This window comes from Excalfactoria chinensis, chromosome 3, assembly GCF_039878825.1.
Source record: "Excalfactoria chinensis isolate bCotChi1 chromosome 3, bCotChi1.hap2, whole genome shotgun sequence".
Taxonomy (NCBI): domain Eukaryota; kingdom Metazoa; phylum Chordata; class Aves; order Galliformes; family Phasianidae; genus Excalfactoria; species Excalfactoria chinensis.
Genome location: NC_092827.1, coordinates 93,321,913 through 93,347,732, shown reverse-complemented (window position 1 = coordinate 93,347,732; position 25,820 = coordinate 93,321,913). Strand labels below are relative to the sequence as shown.

The 25,820-nt window shown below is 45.7% G+C and overlaps 1 protein-coding gene and 1 long non-coding RNA gene across 2 annotated transcripts in view; one reads left to right on the top strand and one right to left on the bottom strand.

Annotated features, from left to right (window-relative positions):
- Window positions 1-1,930, bottom strand: part of ISM1 (isthmin 1) — a 35,615-nt gene extending 33,685 nt beyond the window's left edge. Inside the window, exon 1 of the mRNA XM_072333432.1 lies at window positions 1,774-1,930. Within this exon, the coding sequence (XP_072189533.1) occupies window positions 1,774-1,905 (132 nt within the window). The 5' untranslated portion in view covers window positions 1,906-1,930. The remainder of the gene's footprint in view (window positions 1-1,773) is intronic.
- Window positions 1,249-25,820, top strand: LOC140250608 (uncharacterized). Its single transcript, XR_011903212.1, has 3 exons — window positions 1,249-1,464; window positions 17,616-17,769; window positions 24,338-25,820. It is a non-coding gene; the product is annotated as an uncharacterized lncRNA (long non-coding RNA).

Sequence of the window (25,820 nt, the reverse complement as noted above, 5' to 3'; positions counted from 1 at the left end):
CTTTTCTTCTCACTGACATACCGAGGCTGACAAAAAGAAAGGAAAACCAGAGGGTAGGAATATTCAGAAGTGCAGCCCTATGGAACACCTGCTGCTTTGATAGCACCGCCAGCAGGATGGGGTAACGAGCCAGCCAGCTGTATACATGAAGCAGAGGTTCAGCGCATCACATATCCGTATGTATTCTAAATCAACACTGGGGCTCTTTAGTATAAACGGTAACTGGAGAGGTGCCTATTTGTTCACACCAACAAACCTAAATGCAGTTTTGTGCAGTTTTATTCCTCGTTGACCCTTTACCCAGGAACACAATGCGCTGCTGTTTTGCGTTTCACTTTGGTGTGAACCATGTTAACACGGTGCTCAGTGCTCAGCCCTGGACCCAGAGACACCCACGCAATGCTCCCCTCCTGCCCTATGCTGCCATGTGTCTGCCTGCCAGAGCTCAGCCATGTGAGGCAGGTGACAGTGCTTTCCAGCTGGCAGAGGAGTCCCTGGCAGCCCTAACCCAAGAAGAAACGGACAGGCGTCCGTCTGCCCCGCAGATCACCCACAAGATACAAACTGCTAAAGCCGTTACGGTGCCTAAAGGCACACGCTTCCTTAAGTTTTCTGTACAAAAGAAATAACCCGACAGAAAAAAGGCTCCAAGCTGACAATCAACAGATTTGGATGAGATGGCCGAGGCGGAATGACAACGCCCTGAGATAACTCTCCGACTTTCCTCCTCTATCACCTTACCTCCACAAAAGCACTCTGAGCTGAGCTCCTCGGGGATGCAGCACACACAGCCCAGCTGTTTCCCTCATGACGTTACAACCCGGGTAAGGAAAGGCAAATTCAGGGTTATCCTACCGATAGCGAACACCTCATAAAAAACCTCTCCTCATTCACTTTTCTGAGGAACATCCTTTTTAAAAGGCATTCTGAGCACCCACGAGGAAAGAAAGGCTTGTTTGTAAAATGATATCAGCCAAAATCTTGAAGATATTAAATAAAAATGTCCCGTAGGGCCAGGCCAGCACTACAGCTGCAGAGGGGCACCACAGTGGGCCCTGGTGAGCGGCGGGACCCCCCACAGGAGCTGGACTCGGCAGGGGACTGCACCGGGGGGCCGAGCCCATGGATGCGGGGGGTCTCCAGCACCTCCTCCTCACGTTTATAAAGATGCACTCTGCCGATGCCTCCCTTCGTCTAAGACGATACTTGGGGGGTCGCGTGCATTTATGCCGGAGATGATTACACGTTCTCTATCAGCTTCTCACGTGGTTTGGTGGCTGTTTCTATTCTAACTCCAGGATACGTTGCTCGAGAACCGCTGCACCTGACCAGAGACGCGCAGCACTGCCTCGGCGCCCGGACGGCCCCGCACCACCGCCTCTCCGCACGGCTACGAAACGGGACGCTGCATAAAAGCAGAACCGCCGGGCGAGGAACCGACGAAGCCCTTCATCACTCACCGAGGTAACTCGCTGTCGGTTCCACGGGATCAGGAGGCTGGGAAGGACGGTCGGGCCGTCCCCAGCTCAGCTCCCCATCAGCCGCAGGCATCCCGTGCCCTCCGCCCCTCGCCCGCCCGCGTCCCGATAACCCCGGTGCGGTCACACTCCCCGTTCCCGGCGCCGTATCCCGACTGCAGCGGGCGGGACGCCCCACGCAGCTCCGCACGCACCGCGGGTGCGACACCCGCCGCCGCCCCAGCGCGCCCGGCGGCGGCTCCGCCTTCTCTCCGCCGCGGCCGGGACAGGTGCGCTTCCCCCGGCCGGCACTCACCTGCCGCTGGCTGTGGTTGGCGGCGCCCGCGGGGCCCTGCGGCTCTCCGCCGCCGCCGCGCAGCACGGTGATGTGCAAGGTGAGCAGGAGCAGCCCCAGCAGCAGCAGCAGCTCGGCCGCCAGCCGCACCATCCTCTTGAGCCGGGCGGCTTTAGGGCCCCGCGGCGGCGGCGGCCGAGGGGGAGGAGGAGGAGGAGGAGGAGCCGCGGCCGCCGCCGCCGGAGCCGCCGCCGCCGCCGGAGCAGCCCCGGGGTCGGTCGCCGGGACCGCGCCGCTCTCGGCGTCGGCGGGGCAGCGGCGGCAGCAGCAGCAGCAGCAGCGGGGGCCGCCACACCACGGCGGAGCCACGTCGGGGCGGGACGCGGCGGAGGCGGCGGCGGGAATCCCGTGGCTGCCCGGCGGCGGGCGGCAGGTAGCGGCGGGGCCGCGGGCAGGCGGCGTCTCCGCGAGCAGCCCTGCAAGCCAGAGGCACCGTGGGCCGTCGGACGGAGGGAGCGAGCGGGCCGCGGGGCCGGGGGGAGCCGGGAGCCGCGCGCGTGTGTATGTGTGTGTGCGCGGGAGGGAGGAGAGGCGGGGGGCGGCTCTCACATGGCGGGGAAGCCCCGAGGGGAGGAGAGAGCGGGGGGCTCTCGGCTCCCCCCTCGCGAGGGGATGGGGGTGGCCCCGGAGCTGCCCCCCCCGCCGCCGTGTCCTCGCTCGCCCCGCCGCTCCCCCCGTCCCTCCCTCCCTCTCCCTCCGTCAGGGCTCCCCGCGGCTCTCGGCTCGGCCCCTCCCGGCGAGAGGGGGGCAATGAGGGGCAGCCCCCACCACCCCCTCCTCCTCCTCCTCCTCCTTTTCTTCCTCCTCCTCCTCGCTGCGGGCTCCCCGGGCCGCGGGGCTGCGGGAGGCTCAGCCGGCTGCTCTCGCTGGGAGCTGGGTACCTGGCTCCATCTCTCTTCGCTCTCTCCCGGGGCTGGGCAGGGGCAGCACCGCACTCTCTCCTGCCACCGTACGTGTGTGCGTGCGGTCTGTCGGCTCTCCTGCCGCTGCCGCACCAACTTTCTCGCCCCCTCGCTCTGTGCCGGGAGAGGTGTGCGGCGGATGCTTTTATAGTGCCCTGCCTCCCTCCCCTGCTGTCCTCCCCCCTGCTCGCTCCCCCCCCTTTCCCTTCTCTTTCTCCGCAGCTCCGCCGCTGCTTGCCGTCCCCCTCCCAACCCCGAGCCCCCCGGGCCGGGCACTTACTGCACCTTGCGCGGAGCTCCGGGCTGCGGGGAATGCCGCCTCCGTGTCCCCTTGCAGGAGGCACGGCTTTCCTCTTTGCTGGCTGTAGAAGTACAGCGAAACAAACGCTGTCTCTCAGGTGGGAGGCCCCCGAATTTAAAGTGAAGTTGAGATTGGAAAGAGATGAAAACAGTTCAGTGGAAATGGGGGTGAGATGAGTGCCTGCTGTGAGTCCGTGTACTGTGGTGTCCGATCTGGAAGAGCCAAACCTCTACCTGAGTGCTGCAGGTCACTGTAATGAGAGCGCAGCTCAAAGAAACATGAAAGAGAAAGAAGGTCACCTCGCCAAAAATGGGACGTTGGGAATCTTTGTGGTTGTTCTTCTATAGTTCCGACTGTGACATGTAAAGCAAGGATCTGTGCCAATGGGGCCTGTGTGAGTGAGCAGCAGAGGGCTGTGTGTGGCAGCTGGGAGGTCGAGCTGGTGCCAGAATGGCCAAAAGCAGAAGGAGCGGTCCCCACCCCAAGCATTTTCAGCCTGGGAGTGACATCCCCAGCAGTTCTGCTGCAAAGCGAGGGGGAGATGCACTTCTAGAGTGTGGTGCCAGCTGCGACCAAGGCACAAGATGGGGTCCTGCCTGCAGCACACTGTGCCATTTCTCCCTCGGCCCAGCAGTGTGTGTGGGGGGGTCATGGGGAGAGCCTTAAACAGGTCTGGTGTGTCCGAGGGCTGCAGTCACAAGTGAGTCAGAATGCTGGCACGTTCCAGGCAGACAGGTTGCCCTTCCAATGGTAATTCTGTGAACTGTCAGCTGTCAGACTGGGAAGTGGTTGAAATAATTGCACTGAAACACTGTTGGAGATGAGACCAAAAGCCACAGAACCCAACCCTTCAGGTTTAAGGGTTTCTGAACCCGCTATGAGCGCTGAGGTAGGAAGGATCTGAACAGACATCAGTGTCCTGAGCACTCTGCTGTGCTCAGCCCCTCTGCCTCATGAGATCACTCCTTGACAAGCACCTGTGCTTGGATGCGCAGGGAAATCCTACAAAGCCATTCCACATTACATAAAGCCCTAAGAGCCTGTGGGATGGTCACGTTGGCTCTAAAAGAAGGTTGTATTTTCTTTAACCCAAGCATTCCTTGCGCTAATCAAAATACTGAGGAGATAAAAACACTGATGTGCTTCAGATGTCATCGCTCGGACTTGGCTCTCCTGCTGCCATCATTGGGATGCTGGCAGCCAGTGGCTGTGGGCAGGAAGTAGGGGGCAGGGGAAACTGGGCAGCAAAAAGGCAGAACGGTCCTGCAGGTGTGGCAGGGCCTATCCCTGTCTACAGGCTGTTGGTGGCTCCTGGCTGTTGAGGAAAAGTGGAAACTTGGCACATGAGTTGCGTATTTCAGAGCTCAATGGCACAAATCGATGGCCGGGGGAGACAGGAGGCCATAATGCGAAACAGGCCAAGCGACAGCCTGGTGAGAAGCACACACATGGATCTGCTGCTGAGCTCTGGGTAATGTATGTTCTCCCTTGCCTTATGAAAGGCTGAACCAAAAGACATCTTTAATCCAGATGAGATGGGCCCAAGCTGGTGCGCATTTCCTCATGGGACATTAAGTTTTATGCGTTGTGCTGTTGTGGAAAGACGGGGATGGAGCAGTGCTACTATTGGCAGTGAGCGGCTGGCAGCAAGAAACCAAAGTCCCTCCCACTTGAAAAAGCAGGGACAAAAGTGGCACTCGAGTATGGTGTCAGAGCTGCGTGGCTGTTTTGGTTGGGAGCAGGAAGCCTGTTTGCCAGAGGTGCCAACTGAAATTCACAAACACTGTTAAACTCACAGATGACTTCATTGACGAATTGCAACCTTTAGGGGAGCTGTACTCATTAGCAAAGGGAAAAGCAACCACATTTTGAGGACTATCTCCTGGGGTGATGTTTCAGGGGTCCATTAGGGCTCTGCTCGTCCTGTCCACCAAAACAGCACACTGCAGTCACTGTGCCACTTGCAGTGCTTATGGCCAGCAAGCTGTGCGTGGGGCTGAGTTTACTTTGCAGGGCAAACCCCACCCCAGCACCACAAGGGTACCTACACGTGGTGGTATCAGTGCCACTCCTGGAAATGAAGCACCGCCCGGCTGAGAAATGACACCCTGTGAAGCCTGGGTGGTCCTGTTGACTGAAATCATTAGGATGTTAATTGCACCCGCTCAAGTGTGAAAAATCCTCATTTTGGATGAGTGCCGCCGCCAGGTGACATCCTTCAAAGTGAGCTGGAAAGAGAGGGAGGGGAAACATAACATGATGTGATGTAACACCACCATCAATACTTCATTTCAGGAGTGCGGAGGAGGTGGAGGTGGCAGCAATAGATGAACCAAGCGTGAGGGCCACTGCCACTGGTGTAGGAACATGGTGGCTCAGCTGAGGCCTACACCTAAACTGACCCAGCAGCTGAAGGATGCAGGTGCTCACCTGTTTGTCCACGTTGCCCTTTTAGGGTCAGCCTTGCTCCAGGACAGCGGAGGTGCCCTGTTGGGAAGGCTGACAGCTTTTCAGATGTGGCTGCTGCAGCCCCACTGCTCTCCTCAGCTTGCTCCTCCCTGCGCCCACTCCCAGCATGCTGTTGTTTTATCTTTAAGCCCGGGGGTTGCTTTAAAATTATCTGTGATGAAAACCTGGCTCCGGTAAAGTCATTGGCAAAGCTCCCATTGACTTCAGAGGAGCCAGGATTTCACCCGAAGACACTTTGTAGATGAGTGGTGAATGGAAAGCATACATCTGGCTTCCCGAGGGTTATTATAGGTGGTGACGACCTCTGCTCTGGTGAGCATTGAGCAATGCTGGGTTGACAGTTGGCTAAAGCTTCTCCTGCCTCTTCCCTGGCTTTTCTCTATGGCTCTTCTTGGATCCACTTATCAAGGTGGAATTCAATGCCTGTTTGCCCATACTGCCCTTCCCCCAGTGCCAGCAGAAAAACAGATAGGAGACAGAATGGCTGATGAGCTTCTAGCTCTGACCTCTAAGCTGGGAGCTACAAATGCACACACAGCACAAGGGTCTTTAAAAAAAAACAAAAGCGAATGGAAAAAGAATAACCTTCCCCTGATACCAGCATGAGCCTTTCGTTGATGTGTGCTTCCTTTATCTCAACAAATTACAACTGGAAGAGTAACACCATCTTTTTACAATGTCCAGTTAGCTCAACTTCCTTCACACTCAGCCCACCAGCCGGACCTGGTGGCTGGGACAATGCTTCTGAATTGTGTGACAGACTGGAAACGCAGTGGCCACTTTATTAACATCTGAAGTGGAAACGTATAACAAGTAGAGTCTGAAAGAGAGAAGATGGAAATGGAGAAAACAGCCCAGCCCAGTTTCCTGCCTCTCTTATTTTTAACACTGGATCGTGTTTATTTACTCTCTCCCACATTTTCACTTTTCCGTATGCTGTGTTTTGTACTGATGATGTGCAGCTGCACTGTAGCGTTTGTCAGGGTGCAGTGGTACGTGGCTGTGGGAATCAGAACAATGAGGAAACGCTCTCCAAAAGTGCCCAAAGAGCCTAAATTCTGCTGACATGCACAGGTGCCTTCCACAGCAAGGTTACAACCAACCAACCAACCAAAACCAAAGAGATAAACAGAGCAGTTTACACCTTCCACACCTATGGTTTCCAACCCTTTTATTTCCCCAGGGAAAACATCACATTACTGGATTGCAATTGCCTTCTTGTTCAAGGTTGGTTTTTTTGTGACTCTGGAAGTACTTAATTAAAACCCAAAAGAAAGCAGAAAGCCGGCTGAGCTCTGGGGAAGGGGATTACACAACAAACATGGTGCTGGTGGGTGAGACGAAGGGCTGTCTCCATTGCAGGGAACCTCACATAAGTAAATAAAAATCAGCTCGTTTCTTGATGGCATCAGATGATGTTACCTGGATTAGTTGATTTAACACGAAAGGCAGAGGGCTGTGCTGGAGATGTGCTGCCAGGACTGAAGGTTTCATTGGTGAGGTTGTGCCTCCTGGGTAGCGGCTGCTACAAAGGTGGCAGAAGCAAGGACCAAAAGGACAGATGTTTCCCTGCTATTCCCTTATTTCTGAGGCTCTGGTGCTGAGCCCGCTGGTACCCTAATCCAAGCACAGTGACAAACACTGTGATCCCTGCAGAGCTGTCCGAATGATCCAATGCTTTGGCAACAGTCTTTTTAAACTGGTATGTTTGCTGAGATGCAGGCAAAAAGCACTTATGTGAAGTGAATGTTTTATAGGGATGGTGGCAGCGTGCTTGGTGCAGTCTCACCTGTTATGCAGCCACGTGGCACACTGCAAGGAAACAGCAGGAGGAGGCTTAGTTATTAATGCAGGTGAAAAAACCAGGCAAACTACACATTCCCCTTTCTCGGTGTTCTTGAGTGGTTGTTCCTAAATTCATTTGTCCCAGACTACGGACAGGCAGTTGGATTAGATATTCCTAACAGCAGCGGGGCACAGCAGGCTGGGTTTTGTGTCTTCTGTTAGCACAGCTTTTAGCAGAGTGATGGCCAGGTTAGCAATACCCCAGTACCAACAATGGTAATCGTAACAGCAAACAGTGGTAGAGATCCTGTGCAATATCCCAGGCAATAGAGGATAAGATTAATTTGAAAAGTCTTTGCAGAGGACAGTGATATTATGTTAAGTAAAGAGGGAGACAGCAGACTACAGCTCAGCACATGTTTGTTCAAGGCAGCTATCCTACACAGGAGAGGTTTGCTCCTCACCTAACCTGAAGACAGCTGCATGAATGGAACAGCATGGAGAAAGCAATACCTGGAGCTCCACCTTGCTGCCTGCAACAGTTACTTGCTGCTAAGCAAGGACTGAGTTTTTCTGCTCTGTTTACCGGTAGCATCATATAGCAATGAAAATCAGCTTCAGGAGGTAATGCAAGCCTATGGAAATCCTCAAGGGAAAGAGACTTAAGAAAGATTAGTGGAAAACAGGGTCAGCATCATCACTGAATGTCAGCACAGCCCCATTTGATCAAGCATGGGATTTCCCAGAATCATAGAATGGCTTGAGCTGGAGGGGACCTTAAAGCCCAATCCAGCTCTACCCCCTGTTATAGGCAGGCTGCCTATAACCCACTGAATCAGGCTGCAGAGCCCCATTGAACCTGGCCTTGAATGCCTCCAGGGTGCTTTATACTTCTACTGCACCAGATATAACCAGTGCCCCTTTTGTAATGAAATTATATCCAAAAATTGAGAAAAGCCATCTAAGATTATCCCATCCAACCTTCAACCCATCCTCCGCATGCCCACTAACCATGTCCCTCAGTGCCACATCTCCACGTTCCTTGAATACCTCCTGGGATGGTGACTCCAGCACCTCCCCGAGCAGCCAGTGCCAATGTCTGATTGCTCTTTCTGTGAAGAAATAATACTCAACGTGATAACCAACCCTACAATCTTGCTTGATAACACAACAAAGAAATGAATTTCAGTGCAGGCAGGATCAGACCCTTGTGCATGAAGGCTCTCTCCACTGTATACGGAGACGCTAAAAAGATGCTGTTTAAACAAGAAACAACTTGAAACAGAATGAAGAAATCTAAAGAGAGAGAGGGAAAAAAAAAGCCAATTAACCCTCTTTGACTTCTGGTGCTTAACCTCAAGCAGCTTTTTTTTTTAATCCCCCGGGGGGGTTCATCTGTAAAATGCTCCAGTTTACAAGTGGGTTTAACTACAACGTGCTGCTTTTCAACCCCAGGCAGACAGAGACAGATCCAATTGACACCTGTTTCAGACAACGAATGGAACACAAAAGATGAAACTCATTTCAAAGGGTCTATTTGTTTGTCTCTTGTCATGGATTAAACCAGGGGGCCACTATTTCAGGATGGATTCTGCTTTCATTCCAGTCTATGGAAAAAATAATAATCCTATTTGTGTGGATAGGATAATGCAAAGCTCCTTGGCAAGAAGTGCTGGTTGTTGCTGGAGCTTTACTGACAGTTCTGCAGTGAGCGTGGATACAGTACTTCTGAAATGCTCAATTTGCATGCCAGATGTTTGAAATATGAATATTCACACTTGTAGTACTTTAAACAGAACGATGAAAGTTTACTGAAAAACAAGTGGGAATACAAGAATTTGGGTAAGAATGCGAAGTACCACAGTGCTTTTAGTGCTTTGTAAAAATAGGTCTTCGGTTATTTGATTCAAGTCTAACTCAATTTAGAAAATTCTTCCTGTCTAAAGCAATTTCTGTATGGGGGGTGGGGGAAGAACAGAGAAAAAAAATGCTGAAATTATGCCTTTTTGAAACACAAACCAAACGAGGGGGAAAAAATACACCCAACGCCTGCCTCATTGCCAGCAGCTTCATTAATGGACAGAACGAGATGCTGAAGCACTCTAAATCAGCTGTGAGTTCCATCACCCCCTGCACACAGCATGCCGGCTCCGGGCACGTGCACCCCAATGAACTCCGTGCTGTCAGTTGCCCAAAGGGAAAAGAAATAATAGGAGAAAAGCCCGACACAAACATTTTGGCAGCTCCTCGCTTTAAAGAGAACAGAACTTGTGTCTGTGTACTGTGTATTGTGACAGCCCTGCTTCCAACGCACGCACGCAAAGTAGGCGGTGAGAGCACAGGGGAGCGCTAACTTGGAATTTCCTGCCTCCTCCAACAGCTTTAACGTTCCATTAACAAATGATTCTGGGTTAAACATTACTTTGTAGCACGCTTTTACCCAAATGCTTTACATTGGATTCTTGAGGCCAAAGGACACATGGCTTTGTGTCAGATCAACCCTTCTGGTTTGGAAAAGGTGCACACTCTCTGCAGGTAGAGACCATGCACGCCACACACATGTTCTGATTTTCAGGAGCAAGCGGTACTGGTATTAAGCCCCTCTTGCTGACAATCTCACCTTCTTTAGGGCTTTTACTGATTTAACTGTTTCAGTCATACCTCTAACTGGAACAGAAATTCTACATGCAAAGCAGGCACAGGACGTAAGAGGGCTGTAAGGCTGGGTCATCCCAGGCTGATGGTACAGGTGTGATTGGAGGGATTACATCTGGAGAGATGAAACTGGATGCGTGTGAAACCAAATGCTGCAGAGCGCTGGTGTGCTGGGTGACCCAAATGGTAGCAATGGCTAAAGGTGCTGAGCCTGAAACCCTCAAGAATCCCAAAGAATTTCACCTATGTTGTACAGTTGCCTAATATGTTAATTTGAAGTGGAAAGCATGTAGCATCTTGGGGAAAAAAAATGATTATATAGATGTTTAAATTGTTCTGTTATGCGTCCTTCTTGCAATGGTCTTTTCCATTAAGCACAGTGGTCTGATTCTGCCTTTAACAAACTCGTGGCAATACTCTTCGAAACAGTTGGGCTACAAACAGTTCTGCTTCCCAGAGTGTGCCGGTTCCATCTCTAATAAATCTACTTATTACAAATGTCATTACAAAGTAAAATAGTTGATTTGGTCACCAAGGAAGTAAAGCACTTGAAGCATAACATGACAGGAGATAGGGTAGCTCTGCAGTCCGCTGGCATTCTTCAGCTGTTTCAGCAAAATAACAGACAAAGCCTTGCAGCCCCAGCCTTGCGGAAGGATTCTCACTAGTGATTATTTATGAACTAAGCATGCAGAGAAGACAAAATTTTACCAATGGCCAAAAACTGCTTAAAAAGCAATAATCCAGAACCAGCAGGATGATGCACACACATGCACATACATCAATTAGACTTCTGTGTGGAGCTCTGGGGTGCCACACCTATTCACTACTTGGGAAGAAGCTGAGAAGTGATATGTTAAATGTGGCAGATAAAACAAAACTTACGCAACTAAAAATGAAAGGAAAACGGGAACAGGTTTCCTTCCAAACAGAGAATGCAGCAGCGAAGGAATTGAGGTAGAAGAATGTAGGAGAAATGACATAGCAAAGTAAGCCTGTGTGTTGTCCTGCACTAAGGAAACTCTACCAGCCTGGGTCCCACTGAGAACAGCTGAGATCTGGCTGTGGAGGAGTGCTCAGGCGGAAAAGCTGTGATGTACAGAGAGAAAATTATGCTGAAATCTCCTTTCTCAATGATTTGAGTCCTCGGAGCTCAGGATGCAGTCATCTCAAGACTAATTAAAAAAATAAACTAGTGATGGGAATGGAAGGATCCTCATTTGACTTAATTATCTAGGGCAAGGAGAAAACATCCCTTTCATCCAAGGGTTGCATAATTGTCCATTATGGGCTAAAGTTTGGCTTCTTTAAAACGAGTGACAAAACTCATACTGAATTAAATGGAAGAAGGATGTGACCCATAAGGGTTCAGCCCTTTTGAAGCATCCGATCTGTTGATCATTGACTAAAAGATCGTGGGAAAAATAGTTCATGGCTTTCAGTGTCTGATAAGCCTCTCTACACTCCAACACTATCAAACAAAACCAAACCAACCTCCCAAAAAAAGCCTCACAACACCAAAAAAAAAAAAAAAAAAAATATGTTTCTACAGGTATATAATGAAATGAGAATATGGGAAATCCAGAAGCAATCAGCACTCAAAAGACTGGTCGAGGTTATCACTACAAATAGAGAAACCAGTCTTAAGAAACCAGCAATAGTCTGTGTTAGGCTGCTGAACTGGATTTCAAATTAAATTTTATCCAGAATGATTTTTTTTTAAGCTTATTTTTAGCTTCAACCATGTGAGAAGCACATGGCTCCATAAATACATTTCCCTCAGGAGTAAGTTAGTGGGGAAGGGTGTGTGGGAGGAAACAACCTAAACAATTCATTTAAACTTACTAACTGCGTGAAGAACTTTATAGCTTCACGTCTTAAATATTTGTCATTAAAGTGTGATTGACTTTCATAATAACACGCATCCATGTACCAACAGTGCATAGGACAGCAGACTGATGGAAGGTCTGGAAAACTGTTAATAAGAAAAAAAGGAAAGAACAGTCATTAGCTAATGATCATATATGTCCACCAAATATGAAAGGAGGGAGCCACTGAGTGCACTAAACATACTTGCCCTTCCTGTCAAAGAGGGACATGAAAAAAGACTTGTGTGACATAAAATGACTCTTGTTTTCCTGGCTATGTCCTACAGCTCTTACAAAAAAGCACTGCTTCTTCTTCAAACCTCTCCTCTGGGTGATGCCAAAGGTCTTGTGCAGTTGGACAAAATCATGTCCTCAGTCTGCAAATATTTTGCTTAGGTTGTGCTCCCTAGCTTTAAAACAAAACAAAACAACAAAAAGCCAGAAAGAAAGCAAAAGAAAGAGAGGTGAGGTTTGCTTATTCTGGTTCTTTTTCAAGAGCTCTGTCAGCCTGCAGGCTGACAAGCAAATTCACACCCAGTAGGAGAACAGACCTGTCGGACTTTGCTGCTTCTGTGAGAGAGGCCTTTTTGACATATTGTTGAGACATTATAAGCACCAACTTGCAGTTGCGATGGTGGATTTGTCTCCCAGACTAGAGGGGGCCCCCCAGAGGAGTCCTCAGGACCATCCTCTGCACTGATGAAGGGCTGGAAGCACATCAGCATCCCTTTGGGTTTGGAAGACACATTTATTTTCATTGCACCAGCTGGATGGCACAAAGGTTTTTAACTCATTCTTTTATGATTGCCGTATGACACACCTTGGACTTCCTCTCATAGATGACCCATTTAAAGGTTAAAGTAAATGCAATCACTGTGAAATCCAGAAAAGGGATCCCATTAGCTGAAATGGCAATGAGCTGTATTTTTTGGTTTGCTGCAGTCTGGACTTCATCTCCCCCACTGAATATGTCCATGTGTATAACTGCCTACAAACTTGTTTTTTCTCTTAAACTCTGCAGAGAAGTTTATCTTTGGTTACTTCTACTGTGGACTACTGGCTTTGCCTCTTTTCAATCTACAGATCAAAGACATTATATAAAAACAGTGCAATTATGACTAAGATAAACACTTTAAACTCTGTTGCTGTGATTTCATCCAGATTTTTTTTTCTAGGTTTGCATTAACACTCGAGTGACTCAATCAGCATTGGTAGCAGTAAAACACACATTATAATCCCCCGCTGATCCATCATTTTCATTTGTACCAAGAAGACTTAAGTGGTGCTGTTTGCGTTTTATTTCCTTTTCCTAGCCTCCATCAAAAGTACATGCCCTTCTGCAATGTACACGTGATACTCAGAAATCAAAAGAACAACTAATTAATTGCATCCCACCTCCTCATGTGGAAAATGGATCTAAACTAGCATCTGAAACACAATGTGTTTGCTTTAAATAGCCAAACGCAGAGGGACCAGAGAGATCTGTGGGGAATTTTTGGCACCATGTGAAGATTCTTTCAGCCCTCGAATCCCCCACCCTTGAATTCTGTGGTGGGTTAGAAGGGAAAGGATATAAAATTGTGGAATTTTTTTTAAAGGCCTTTCTCTTTGTTTTCTATTCTCCTTGGCTGCGCTCTTATATTTTAATACCGTATAACAGTAAGGAACAAGGAGGGTCATTCAAAAATATTTTTTAATCGTTATTAAAAACAGAACTGCCTTTTGCTGCTGCTGGACCACATTTACCTACGGAGTCCTAAAATGGCTGAAAGGGCTGCAACCATCACTGCTTCTTCAGGCTTTTGAGGGGTGCCAACCCAAGTCTGAACAAATGCAGGCGGTGGAGAATGGCAGTCCCACACTTGGTTTCTACATGCTGCTGACCACTTTGGTGTCAAGACACTTCCCAGGGGTCCAAAATTAGATATCAGCACCACTTTCTTCTGAACAAAGGAGATGCCTTGCTTTGGCCTGGCCTTCCCCACTTACCACTCTTTCATTAAGGCATTTTTTACTTTAATTCACCGTGGTGGGATGGTAGCATGAATTTAAGAGCTTTGGTGAATGAAGAGTGGATTGCTCATGTATTAATAGATATGAACTGCCACAGTAGCAAGAGAGGGAGCGAACGCTTGGTCCCTGTTGTGATGTGACTTAGTTCTCTTGTTTCTAAGACTACATTACATAAATATTCAGATGTTTTTTGTGGTCATACATATACTGCACTTTTAGACTTAGTTTTACTGCATTAGGAAAAAAGAGCTGTAAATGCCTGAAAGAACTCCTGGAAGAAAACAGAAGGGTATAGGGAATATGAAGATTTAGAACACAATATTTAATTCAGAAGTATCAAGGCTGGCTCAGTCTATTCCAGTAAAGGTGGTGGGATGCCTACATTTGCTTTTTCTTTCTCCCCACACTATATGTTCTCAGCATCTATAGCCCTTTGCACAGATCAGCAATAAAGTCTCCAAACACTGGAACAGCAGTTTTCTTCCACCTGTGAGGATTTCTATTGCTTGCCTATTTTGTAAAGGATTACATGGTTCTCAACTCCCCATCTCCAACTTCTGTGCTATGGGCAAGACATCCAACTTTTACATAACAGAACTCAAACTCACTGGTCTAACTTCTTGAGAATAAGCAGATAATCCACACGCCCTGCTTACTCATACAGCCCCAACTACTGGGAACTGAATCACTGACGTTACCTTATATACAACACAGAATGCAACATGGAGCAATTAGGAACTCTAAGAGCTATTAGCAGTCATATATAAAAGCAAGTAAACAAGAATTAAGCATAAAAGTTAGAAGCAGATCGTTATAAGAGGAGAATTTTGCTTTGTTCATTAACAAAAAACAAACAAACAAAACAAAGAACACCACCACCAAACAGCAGTATAAAAAAATGGTGATTTGGCTTGTGTAATGCAGGAAGATCTGCCTGAGATTCTCTGTTACTAGTTTTGACCTTGGGGAAAAAAAACACAGCCGTCTCAGATGATTGGAGAGAAAAAAACCCAACAAATCATTAAGAAGAGCAAAATGCCACATTAAAAATGACACAAACCATTCTCATTAGAACCTACATGTCCCAGATTGTGCTCTTCAACGTAGTTACGATGAAATATACATATATATTTTTCTCAAAAAGAGTGGGGAAAAGATTACTTCAATAAATACCGTAAATCTCCCAAAATAGCTTCTTGTCCTGAATTATCTCAGGACAAATGTCCAGCAGAAATTACAGCAACATCACAGATATGCAGAGTGAGTATCTTAGACCAGTCAGAGTATCTATTATTGGTCGTTTTTATCTTCCTCTAAAGGGAAGGAAGCTATGTTTGACCTCTAAGGAAGGTCAACAACTTAATTATTGTACTCAAGACAAAGCTACTCTGTGCACAGGAAATGAAAGCTAAAGAGAGGCGCCGTGAAAAGAAAAGACATTTTCCTCTCTTAAATAAATGAGACCTGCATAATTCAATATTGTTTTCATCCCGATCAAGAGCTCTAGCTGGATGCTAAGTGAAGTGCATTAGGAAAAACAGGGAACTCAGGAGCCTTTCTGGATTTGCAACACAAACATTGGGGTAGACAGTTAAAAAAATATATCTATATGGAGAGAGGTGTGGTAGCTGTTCTTTAGTAAAAATGTCAAATCCTACCTGTGGTAAATCCCCATCAGTGGAGCAGGCTGATCTTCATTTCTGACAGCTTGCCTGCTTGGTGATGACCCATCAGGATGATGTTGAGAGCATGCTGGTGACTTACAGCTCAGTTGGTGTTTTCAGAAGTCAGGAAGAACTTAGCAGCTTCTATTTAAAAATATATATATATGCAAACAAAATCTGTAAGGTGGAAGACCTGTGGAAAAATCTCCACAGGTCATGAAATGAGAGGCTTATTCCTCTCTCACAAGAGAAATGGCTGTAGCTTGCACAGATAACCTGAATTCTGACGTTTCTTACCATTTGAATACCTGAGACATTCTTTCATATATAAAATCAAGAACAGCCTGAGCAGCTCAGTCTTGAAGAGTTTATGAGTTTCAAGAAAACAGCAACCTATCCAATCCAAGATCGCCATTTAGCCAAAAGATCTTCAGTGATATTCTGAACTTTTTGGTTGCCATGCAGCCTTCTCTTACAACTGGCAGAACTGCCATGAAACTGGACTCCTTGTCAGGCAGTCAGTATGATAACCGGCAATGTTCACAACCACAGTGGCTTCACTTCAGATAAAGCATCCCAGATGGAAAAGCTCTAACTAAGTTCCAAGTTCAAAAGGGATCATTCCTGCTTTATTCCTAACTATTGAGAATATGGGAAAACTCTCTAAAGCAGGCAGATTTTTCATTAAGGTCACCATGGTGGCTGAGAAGTGAACAGTCTGGCTAACAAGAATGACTGATGATACAAATCTAACAAATTTTAGGATGGCTGGGATTGGATTTACATATCTATGTCTGCATGGAAGTACAAAGCCCAGAGCCTGTACCTGGGCCAAAGCTTTCACAGTCACTGCTTCCAGGATGCGACCTATCATTTGTAGTCTTTGTCCACCAACACATGACCTTGTGTTTTGCTGTTTTAAAACACACGTTCAAAGGGGGTTAATTTACCAAGTGATGCAGTTTGCCTTGCAGATTTGACCTGCCTTGTTTATTTACCACCAGAGTGTATCTGCAACTTTCCCAGCAGATTATTTATTTTTTCTTTCAAATCCTTGATAACAATGATGAATAGCCCAGGGACAAGAACAAATCATTGCAGAACCTTGAGAAAAATACCCTCCTGATACACTTCCGTCCTGGTATATCAGTTTGGTCATTTAGTGCCTGCTGCATTGTGGGTAGTGACATTTTAGGACAATTTAGTACAAAACTATACAGGATGAAAACTACAATGACTGGTGTCATTATGTCAACATCTCTTTAACTAGCTGTTGATTGTTTAGCACAGCCGATTTTCTTACAATTGTCTCAGAACTGATGTGAGGTTAAGTGGCCTATATCTGTCTGGGCCCACCGGGAAAAGGGGATCACCTCCTTTGTCCTTTTAAAATAATGAAACATTTGTGCACTTCAAGGCCTCTGGAATTTCCCCAGTACCTTATGAAATCAGGGGCTCAACAAGAGATGTTGATATAAAATATGGCCTGCTACAAACAAGAGAAAAAAAAATAAATTTGGCCTTAAGGCTTGGAAACAATTTTGTAACTCTTAGCTTCAACCACATCAGTGTGGAAATGGGTAGTATTTGTTCTTGTGGGTTAGCAATTGGTCCTGGTTTTGATTCTGATGTATTCAGCTCCCTTAAAACAACATTGAATTTCTGCAATTTACATCCATCTAAAATCTCCAATGTCAAATTACTGAGTTGCACTGACTCCAGCAGCACCATGATGTGGCATTACCTGGCTTCCACCTGTTACAGTAAATTTCCTGTGTTTGAGCTAGAGTGGGCCCCAGCTTGCAAATATCAGCAGAACTTGCCTGAAGTGCAGGTTTTTATGAGGCTGCCTGAAGTAGGCAGTTTCACCTGGTTTTGAGTTTCATTAGGAAAGCTTTGCTCCAGTTACAACTATTTTTAAGGGTAACAGGGCATCACCACACCTCTTTGCAAATGGAATAAAAAGCTGTTCATCCTTCAGGAGAACATCACTGCACAGAGAAATCACTGGGAAACCATCTGACAGCAGACGTGCTTTTCCAGTGGTTTTTGCTCAATCTAATTTTGAAAGCTCAGAGAGTGTTTTTGCTTCTTCCCCTTTCACAATGAATGAATCAACTCCACCTTCACTTTCCCGTATTTTCAGGCTGTGCATATGAAGAGCCTTATTTGTGGGACAGTGGGATTTGCTCTGAAGACACAGAGCGCTCTCTGAAGTCCTGACAGGTAAACAGATGGCAAAGAAAAGCTGTTGCTCGGTACCAGGAGGTAGCAATCAGAGGATACAGCCCTGAAGAAAGGTAAGAAGTTTGCTCTGAAGTACAAGTCACTACGTCCAGTTGATATTTCTCCCAAGAACACAGGTGACAAATCTATTAAATTGAAAGTTCTGTCTTTTAATAATAAAGCCATCTGAAATCAGACCCTTAACTCTAGAGGAAAAAGGGTACTTGAACACTGATGATATATTAGGAGAAATCCTGCAAGAGAGAAAGCTTAAAAAGATTAAAGATCTGTCTTGAAGAGACTCCCCATAGTGCCTTCCCTCAGGCTTCTGAACAAAGACATACCTAGAGATCCATCTTGTCTTCTTTTTCTCCTCAGAGTAGATCATGTCTATTTGCTTACGACATTATTTTCCTTTCATCAAGAAGGATAGTTTTCACAGATACACTATTTATATGGGCGCAGGGTCAGTCTCTGTGCATTTTCTTCCACCCCAACTCACAACAGAAAGAAAAGAAAATCACATAAAAACAGAATAGATTTCACCACTACTTTCAGGGCTGATCCAATGTCAGCATTTCTGTTTCAAGAATAACTCCCACTTTCAACACCACAGAGGTAGAACTGGTCTTTATTCTTCATTAAATATCTAGAAGGCAAGACTCCCTGCTGAAGTCTGTTAGGGTAAGTAGCTATTGAGATCAGTTGGAAAGAACTCAGTTCACACCATGATTTCTTACAGTTCTTGTGGACTCTGAAGGCTAGTTTCCCTGTGTAAAGCTTCAAATGCACTTGTAGAGATGGATTTCCTACTCTTTAGCAAAGCCTGTTATGATAGGACAAAGGGATGGAGCTTCAAAGTAAAAGAGGGGAGATTTAGATCGGATATATGGAAGGATTTTCTACAGTAAGAGTGGTGAGGCACTGGAACAGGTTGCCCAGAGAGTTGGTGGATGCCCTGTTCTTGGAGACATCCAAGGTCAGGCTGGATGGGGTTCTGAGCATCCTGATCTAGTGTTGGTGTCCCCGTTCATTGCAGGGGATTGGACTAGATGGCCTTTAAGGGTCCCTTCCAACTGATTCTATGACTCTATGATTATAAGAGGAGTCATAATGGTTTAGAGAGGGATGGAGGACTCCAGCCATAGACTCTGAGTCTTACGTTTTGTTAGCAATTCATTTATGCCCTGTAACGTTCCTTCTTCTCCTTACATGGTGTTTCAGGACAAACCCAACATTTACTTAGGATTTTTCATTAATGTCCCTCAAATTAATAACAGAAAGATTGTGCTGAACAGTGGCATGACAGTTCAAGCAGTTCCCTCAGGTTCTGGGCATTTTTGCGAAGACTTTACCCGACACAAATTTGAAAGCATTAGCTGCAATGCACAAAAAGTGCAATCCAAGTGTAGCCAGACAGAGATAACCAGCCTCATTTCAAAATGACAGCAATGGAGTCCCCCAGCTGTGAGCTCCTGCAGGTCTGTTATTCAGGTCAGGAGAAGGACCCACCTGTAATAACTCCATTCTTCATCTAATTTTACTTTAACCACATCCCTGCCTTCTCCAGCCTAGCTGAGTGTCTGCTTTTAACAAAGTACACTGGCTCTGCAGGCCTATACTTTTAATTATTTGGTTTTTTTAAAGTAAATCTGTGAAGAATATTTTTTGTCTCCTTTAATAAGAAAAGATGGTATTAACTGTAATCTTGGTGCATTGGTTGCCAGGAAAGTTTCCTCCTGAAGTATAAAAAGAAACCAAAAAAATCAGTGTGTTTCACTGACACAGCCCTGATAGAGCACTTTCAGAGCTGTGCTTCCTGTGCTTCTTGTTTGCAGAAAATGGCTAACTCTGGCCATGCACACATAGGCAAATACATCCGTTTCTGCCTGTAACTTGTGTCCTGGGCTGCAGCAAACAAGCACGGCAATTTATACCAGACACTGGAGAATATGAATATTTTCTTTACTACTCAGCTCCAGGAAAGGATAATTACTGTAAGCAAAACCAGATGAAAATCTGAGGATATTTTATGATCCACTTTCATTATAAAAAAATCTCTATTAGCCTTAGAACAATGGGGCCAAATTCACACTCAGGGTAACATCACTGACATCAGTAGAACTCTAGAATTAATTTAGCCCATGGGATCTACTTGAAGATATAACATACTGTCACAGGGATGACAGACAATTTCTGTGGAGAAAAATCTTTCTATACTGACTAATTTAGCATTAAAAAGACAGCACAGCTGTACAAGCAGTAATCCAGTGGGCTGGATCTTCAGCTGCAACTCTGCTTATGTCTGTGCAATAAAGCAGAATTCTAACTACCTGAGACTTTGGCCCGATGCCTTTTCCAGACCAAAAGGGAGATCACAGAATAAATATTATTTGGCACCGGAATGATGCTCGTGTGACATTCAGACAAACAAAGAGAAGGACAGCGGGAGGCAGAATTTAAGAGGAACCAAGTGGCCAAAGATCTAAATGAAATGCTAACAACCCTTCCTAATCCAGTCTTCTTTGCCTCTCTCTCCCATTAAGCAGTCTCCTGAACCACAGTAAGCTGCACAACCAGAAAAGCAGAAGGCTTCATTATTATTTTTTTTCCCTGTTTCTCTCGTCATTTATTTATTTTTAAACTGAAAATTCTTGTCCGTATCAGTGATGACATTTTAATGAATCCATCAATCACTACAAACTCCAAGCTGGAATCCCACATAGAAGAGATCTATTTGTAATACGCGCCCTAAGCCCATACCTAACAAAATTAGTTCTCAGACAATGCAGGTCTTTCATTGCCGTCTCCATGGAATCATAGACGATTAAGCTGGACAGGGCATCGTGGGTCCTCAAATCCAATCCCCTACACCTAGCATCTGACATCGCTCTGTCCCTGTGCTATTCCCTTGAGTGTGTTACCTAATCGTCTGCTGAATGATTGTGACCCACCTTACAACTTCTCTTCCACTGGAAAGTTTTAATTGTGCTTTGCCTAAGCCAACTCTTGATCACCCTCACAAGTCTCTGGTTCCTTATATCAATGCTTTTCAGGGTGTTCTGAGTTCTGTCTCCTCTTTCCTTAATTACTTCAGGTCTTTCCAATATTGCCTTTTGCTTTTTCTTCACTCATTTGCCCTGCACTTTTCAGTGCTGCAGGTCCTATTTCAAGGGCAGGCCAGCAAAGGCTGCCCGCGACCTCTGCCACCACAATGGGATCCTTGGGGCACATTCATCATATCATAAACTTTTTTAGCTGCTGCCATATGCAGAAAATTCCCCAGGCTCCTATATCACAACTCGATTCTTTGCTTCTATTTTATGGCTAACAGACCTGTTACAATCTGCTTTCATTATCTTTGCAACCTTTCTCTTAGGTCGATATTTGGCAATTATCACTTTATACCTCTGCTTATTTACTGCAGGATTGCTTTTTTTCTGCTGCTCTGCCATTTGTCCTGTACCTATAGCATTTGAGCTTCTTATACTCTTGGTGAGAGGTTTACTTAATCAGCTAGGTCAAGTGGAGCCAGGAGTTGGACTTGCTGATCCTTATGGGTCCCTTCCAACTCAGGATATTCTGTTATTCTGTGATTCCAAGAGCATTCTCCCTACCAACTCCTCTTCCTCAGGACTCCCTGCAGCTATGCTGCTGAGATGCAAAACTCCAAAATCAATTTTGACTTAAAGGGGACTTGAACTGATTCCACATTCAAAACTTCTCAGATCTTCACCGATTTAATTTTGGCTGCTGGTGACTTAAATTTATGTAGATTTGCTGCAGCTGTGGACAAATCCATAGGCAACTCTCCTTGCTGTCTTCAGAAATAGTAAAGAAAGCAGTTGCTGCTCCCTCATGGTGATCGATATCAACCCCTGTTCTGAAAGCTACTATCATCTAAACCATGTGGCTAACTTTGTTTATGGAGATGCTTCTATCTGCTCTTAGTTAAGTCTAAGTGAGCCAAGGTAAGAAAGACTTGCTTGTGAAAGTTTAAGTCAAGCCATGCCTGCAGCCTGGCGCTGGTGTGATCACTCAGATGGAGAGACTATTGCAGAATGCAACCAGATAGTCCTGAGCTCAGTGATTTGTCTCTTATTATTTCCACTTCAATATTTATGTATTTTGTTAAACTCTTGGCAAAGCATTCTCACTGGCTACATCTCCTGTCAAGACTGTCTGGGATAACGATGAAGCAGTTTATAATCTTAGGTGGCCCCTCAATTTTCAAAGAACAGAAAGAGACCAGAACACTGACATTGTACACAGTACAGGAATGGAGGCTTAGATGTTCTCACAAGCTAACTTCCTTCTGTGCTCACCATGGATGGCATCCCATAGTAAATCTGCCATTACAAAGTGAATGGCCACTTCAAACTTTTTAGAGAAAAAAATATCTTTTAGAGAAAAAAAATCTCACTGAGACCAGTGGAGGATTAACACTTCTATTTCAGTGTGCTTTTCTCTTTTGAGGACTGCCATCCCTTACTGTATTTCCTATCAAATTTTTCTCTTTTCCTGTCAGTTAAATCAGACAGCCTCATGCCCACTTTCTACTATTTTACACCTGAAAGGTAGCTTTACTCACTGGAAAGCTGGTGCCACAAGTGGCCAAATGGGGACAACCCTCAGAGAAGTACCTGCTTCAGGTGTTTGCATCTCAGCAATCAAACATCCTCAGATTTCCTTCACAGATCTATATCTGAGAGCCTATATCGCTTTTCATTCCCTTATAATTTTCCATAAGAACTCGAAGAATTCAGTAGAAAAACTACTGGGGCATCCCTACCTTAAAGCAATGTCCTCTTCCCATTGGATTTATCCTTGACCTGTTTCCATTTTGTCCTCAACCACAGCTTTGAACTCCTGTGTGAATTTGAAAGTACCTCCACCTGACTCTTGCATTGTTTTCTCCATTACTGTGATATGATTATGTTTCATACTGAGTGCATTCCCTTGTGTGCCACACTGCACTGATACGTCACTGGGAGCTTCTGTAACCATCCATCATCTTTGTAAACTCCTTCCTCATTTGACCATTTGAAATACTCCTTCCAAAGTGTCTAACAAAGTTAGGTACCAACATTCCACTGACATTTACTAGGCTTTAGGTGCATAGCCTTACTATGCACAATTGAGAAACAGAAGACTATCACGAGCTGTTAAGCAATAAAAATCCCTGCAACACGATCTGTTGTGGTTGAACATTTTAGTGAAATCCTGGATAGTCATTTGCAAAAAAGCTGACATGCAGAGTTTGGATTTAATCTCACATTTCCACTCAAACTGTGGCATTGTTTGAACACAACAGCTTTAGGATCCTGGCAAAAGAGTAAAACTGTCCGAGCTGTTCCACTCTGGTTTGAATTATCTCTCTTTTTATTTATTTATTTTCAGCTTTGAAGTCTGTGTACTTTAAAAATCAATGAACATTGTATTAACAAGCAGACACTAATTACACTTTAACAAACTGGTAAAGGCTCAGCTACAAATCTTTGTAAAGATAAATTCCCATTTTATAAAGCTTCCTGGTCCAATTAGCATCATTGGAGCAAGACAAAAGGATCTGTTTTCCAGATTTTTTTTTTTTTCCTATAATTTATAATGAGTCCTCACCATTCTACCAATGTAAGGGGTGGCTAATACAAAGATGTTAACAAAGATGATGGTAAATACTCAAAGGTTATATGCAAAGGAAAACTCACCAATGTCGATGCCTTGGCTGGAGAAGCTGGGGCAGCCTCCACTGGGGAGCAACCTCCAAGAGAAGCTGCCTCTGTGGTGGTCAGCCCTTAAATGAGGTCTTAGAGGAGGTGGAGTCAAGCTCCACCCCTTCCGGGAGCACAGCTACATTACTCTCACCTGTGCTCCCACAGCTGACCCAGCACTTGCCTCAGCTGAATAATCAGAGGTTCAGGCTGTGATTTCCCATACAACCGTCTTGTAGATTAGGTCTGGTAAGCAGAGTACTCATGTTTTTTACTGGATTAATGGAGAAATGAAAAGATCGCTCAGGTAATGACAACACTAAGCTCTTTCATAGCTCTTCTCATCAGTTCAACTTCGTGTTCTACAAATAAATCAGCTTCACTACCACAGTTTTACAGAGGAAAAACAGTGAGGCAAAGACTATTAGTGTGTCTCACCTACAATTACTTAGCAGGGCAGAGACAGAACCAAATGGATTCTTTTAGACTCAGCATAGAGATCTGGTCCATAGGTTACACTGGTTGGTTGAGAAGAGGAACTCTTAACATTTGGGTGCTGGAACGTACAGTGGGAGACAGAGAGTTCAGATCCACATGTTCTGCAGATAGAGAAATGCCTAAAGTATGCATACAGGGTCCACGAACTGTGAAAAATATCATGCCTCTTCTCAGTGCTCTGGCTAAAAGCAGCTGCACCCTTAGTATCAGGGATTTTTCAGAAGCGGCTCCTACATGAAAGTAGGATCCCCAGCAATGTGTACAACAGTTTCTGTACTGCGCAGAGAGCCAAGGCATCATGAGGCTTGTGTGGTAACACAGGGAGAGTAGGACACACGGCATACTGGTGTCAGAGCAAGCTCCAGGAAACACATGGTGGAAGCTGTGCTTTTGTAACATTCCCATTGATTTCATCACTTCTGTGCTATTCCAGAACAGCTGTTGGAAAGGTCAGCAGATGAGGAACCTACTTCAGACAAGAGGCTACCACCTGCAGAACAGCAAAAGCCAGCCTATGCCAAGAGCCATTTACTCACTGCAGAGGGCATCATGCTGGATACCAGCAGGCTAAGCAGCCCACTTCATGCTGTGCTCTCACCAGATAAAACACACCTGCTGCTTGCTGTGCTGGGAATAGAAATGGAGCTATGGTAGGTAAGGGCTACAAGCTACTTACCTTCAAAGGTCCAGCTCTCATGGCAACATCTTCTGGATGAGCTTGTTTGTCAGAAAGAAACTTATCTGCTGGAATAATCTACAGAGCATGTCCTTCTGTACCTGCAAAAAGAGATCCACCTGCAGCACTCGCACCTCAACAAGGATGCCCAGTGAGGACATCACAACCATCAAAGACTCTGTGCATGATTATCACTAGCATCACCTCTGAACAATTTTCAGCACCAATGCTGTTCACTGCAGATGGTGGCTCAAGCATCACTGCAAACCTGGTTACCCCTGCAGCTTAAGCTGTTTAACTTGGGTCTACTGATAGTAACTAATACTTCTTGGTCTTTGTGCAGCATCTGGAATGTGTGACTATCCATAAAACATAAGAGAGTACTAAGTGTCAGGGACATCTGCTATAGACTCAGTGTATTCTGCCTTCTCATCATAAACAACTTGGAGTCACACATGGGGTGTAGCATCTTTTTTTGCCTGACTCACAGTCACCATTCGAATATCAAAGACCGAGTTTTCCTCAAACCTGATTTAAAAACAATGTAGAACTCTTTTAATGCTAACATAACAAAAATTGTTTGCACACACTTAAATCCAGGCTAAGACTCTGTCCTACCACGTCTCTCCAAATCATTTACCTTTCCACTGGACAAACTGGATTTATCACTGCTCCCTTGCTATGTCCCATCAGTGCGTCAAAAGAGACGTGTTCAGCTATTCGGTGGCTGCTGAGCATCCAGTCCAATTCAGACCCCGTGCTCTCATTCTGATGTTGCTGAATTCCTATTTTATGTGGTCAGTTGTGTGGTTATTTTGGAACTGCCCTGAGGGGTCTGAATCTCCGTTTTACTAATGGAGAGAGTGTGACTGGCCTGCAGCAAGCACAGCCAACATTGGATGTATGAGTAGACAAAGGAAACATCAGGATCTGAGCTCCTGGAGTCTGGAATGTTCAGTTACTAATATTGGAATGGCATCTGTCATTTCTCAGCCTGGAGTGTGGCTTCTCTAAAATTTGGTCCTGATCTGTGTTTCAATGTGAAGAACAATTAAACTTTAAGCACAGATAATAAGCAGATTATCGTATATTAGATGATTGCTATTGCATTTCTGAGGAGGCTAGAAAACACATAATTAAGGAAACACTTTTAAGGCAGGCTGTTTTTCCTACATTGTTGTTTTTCCCCGTCTCAGCAGGACAGGGAAATACGCAATGCTCCTCCAAGCAAACACATTTT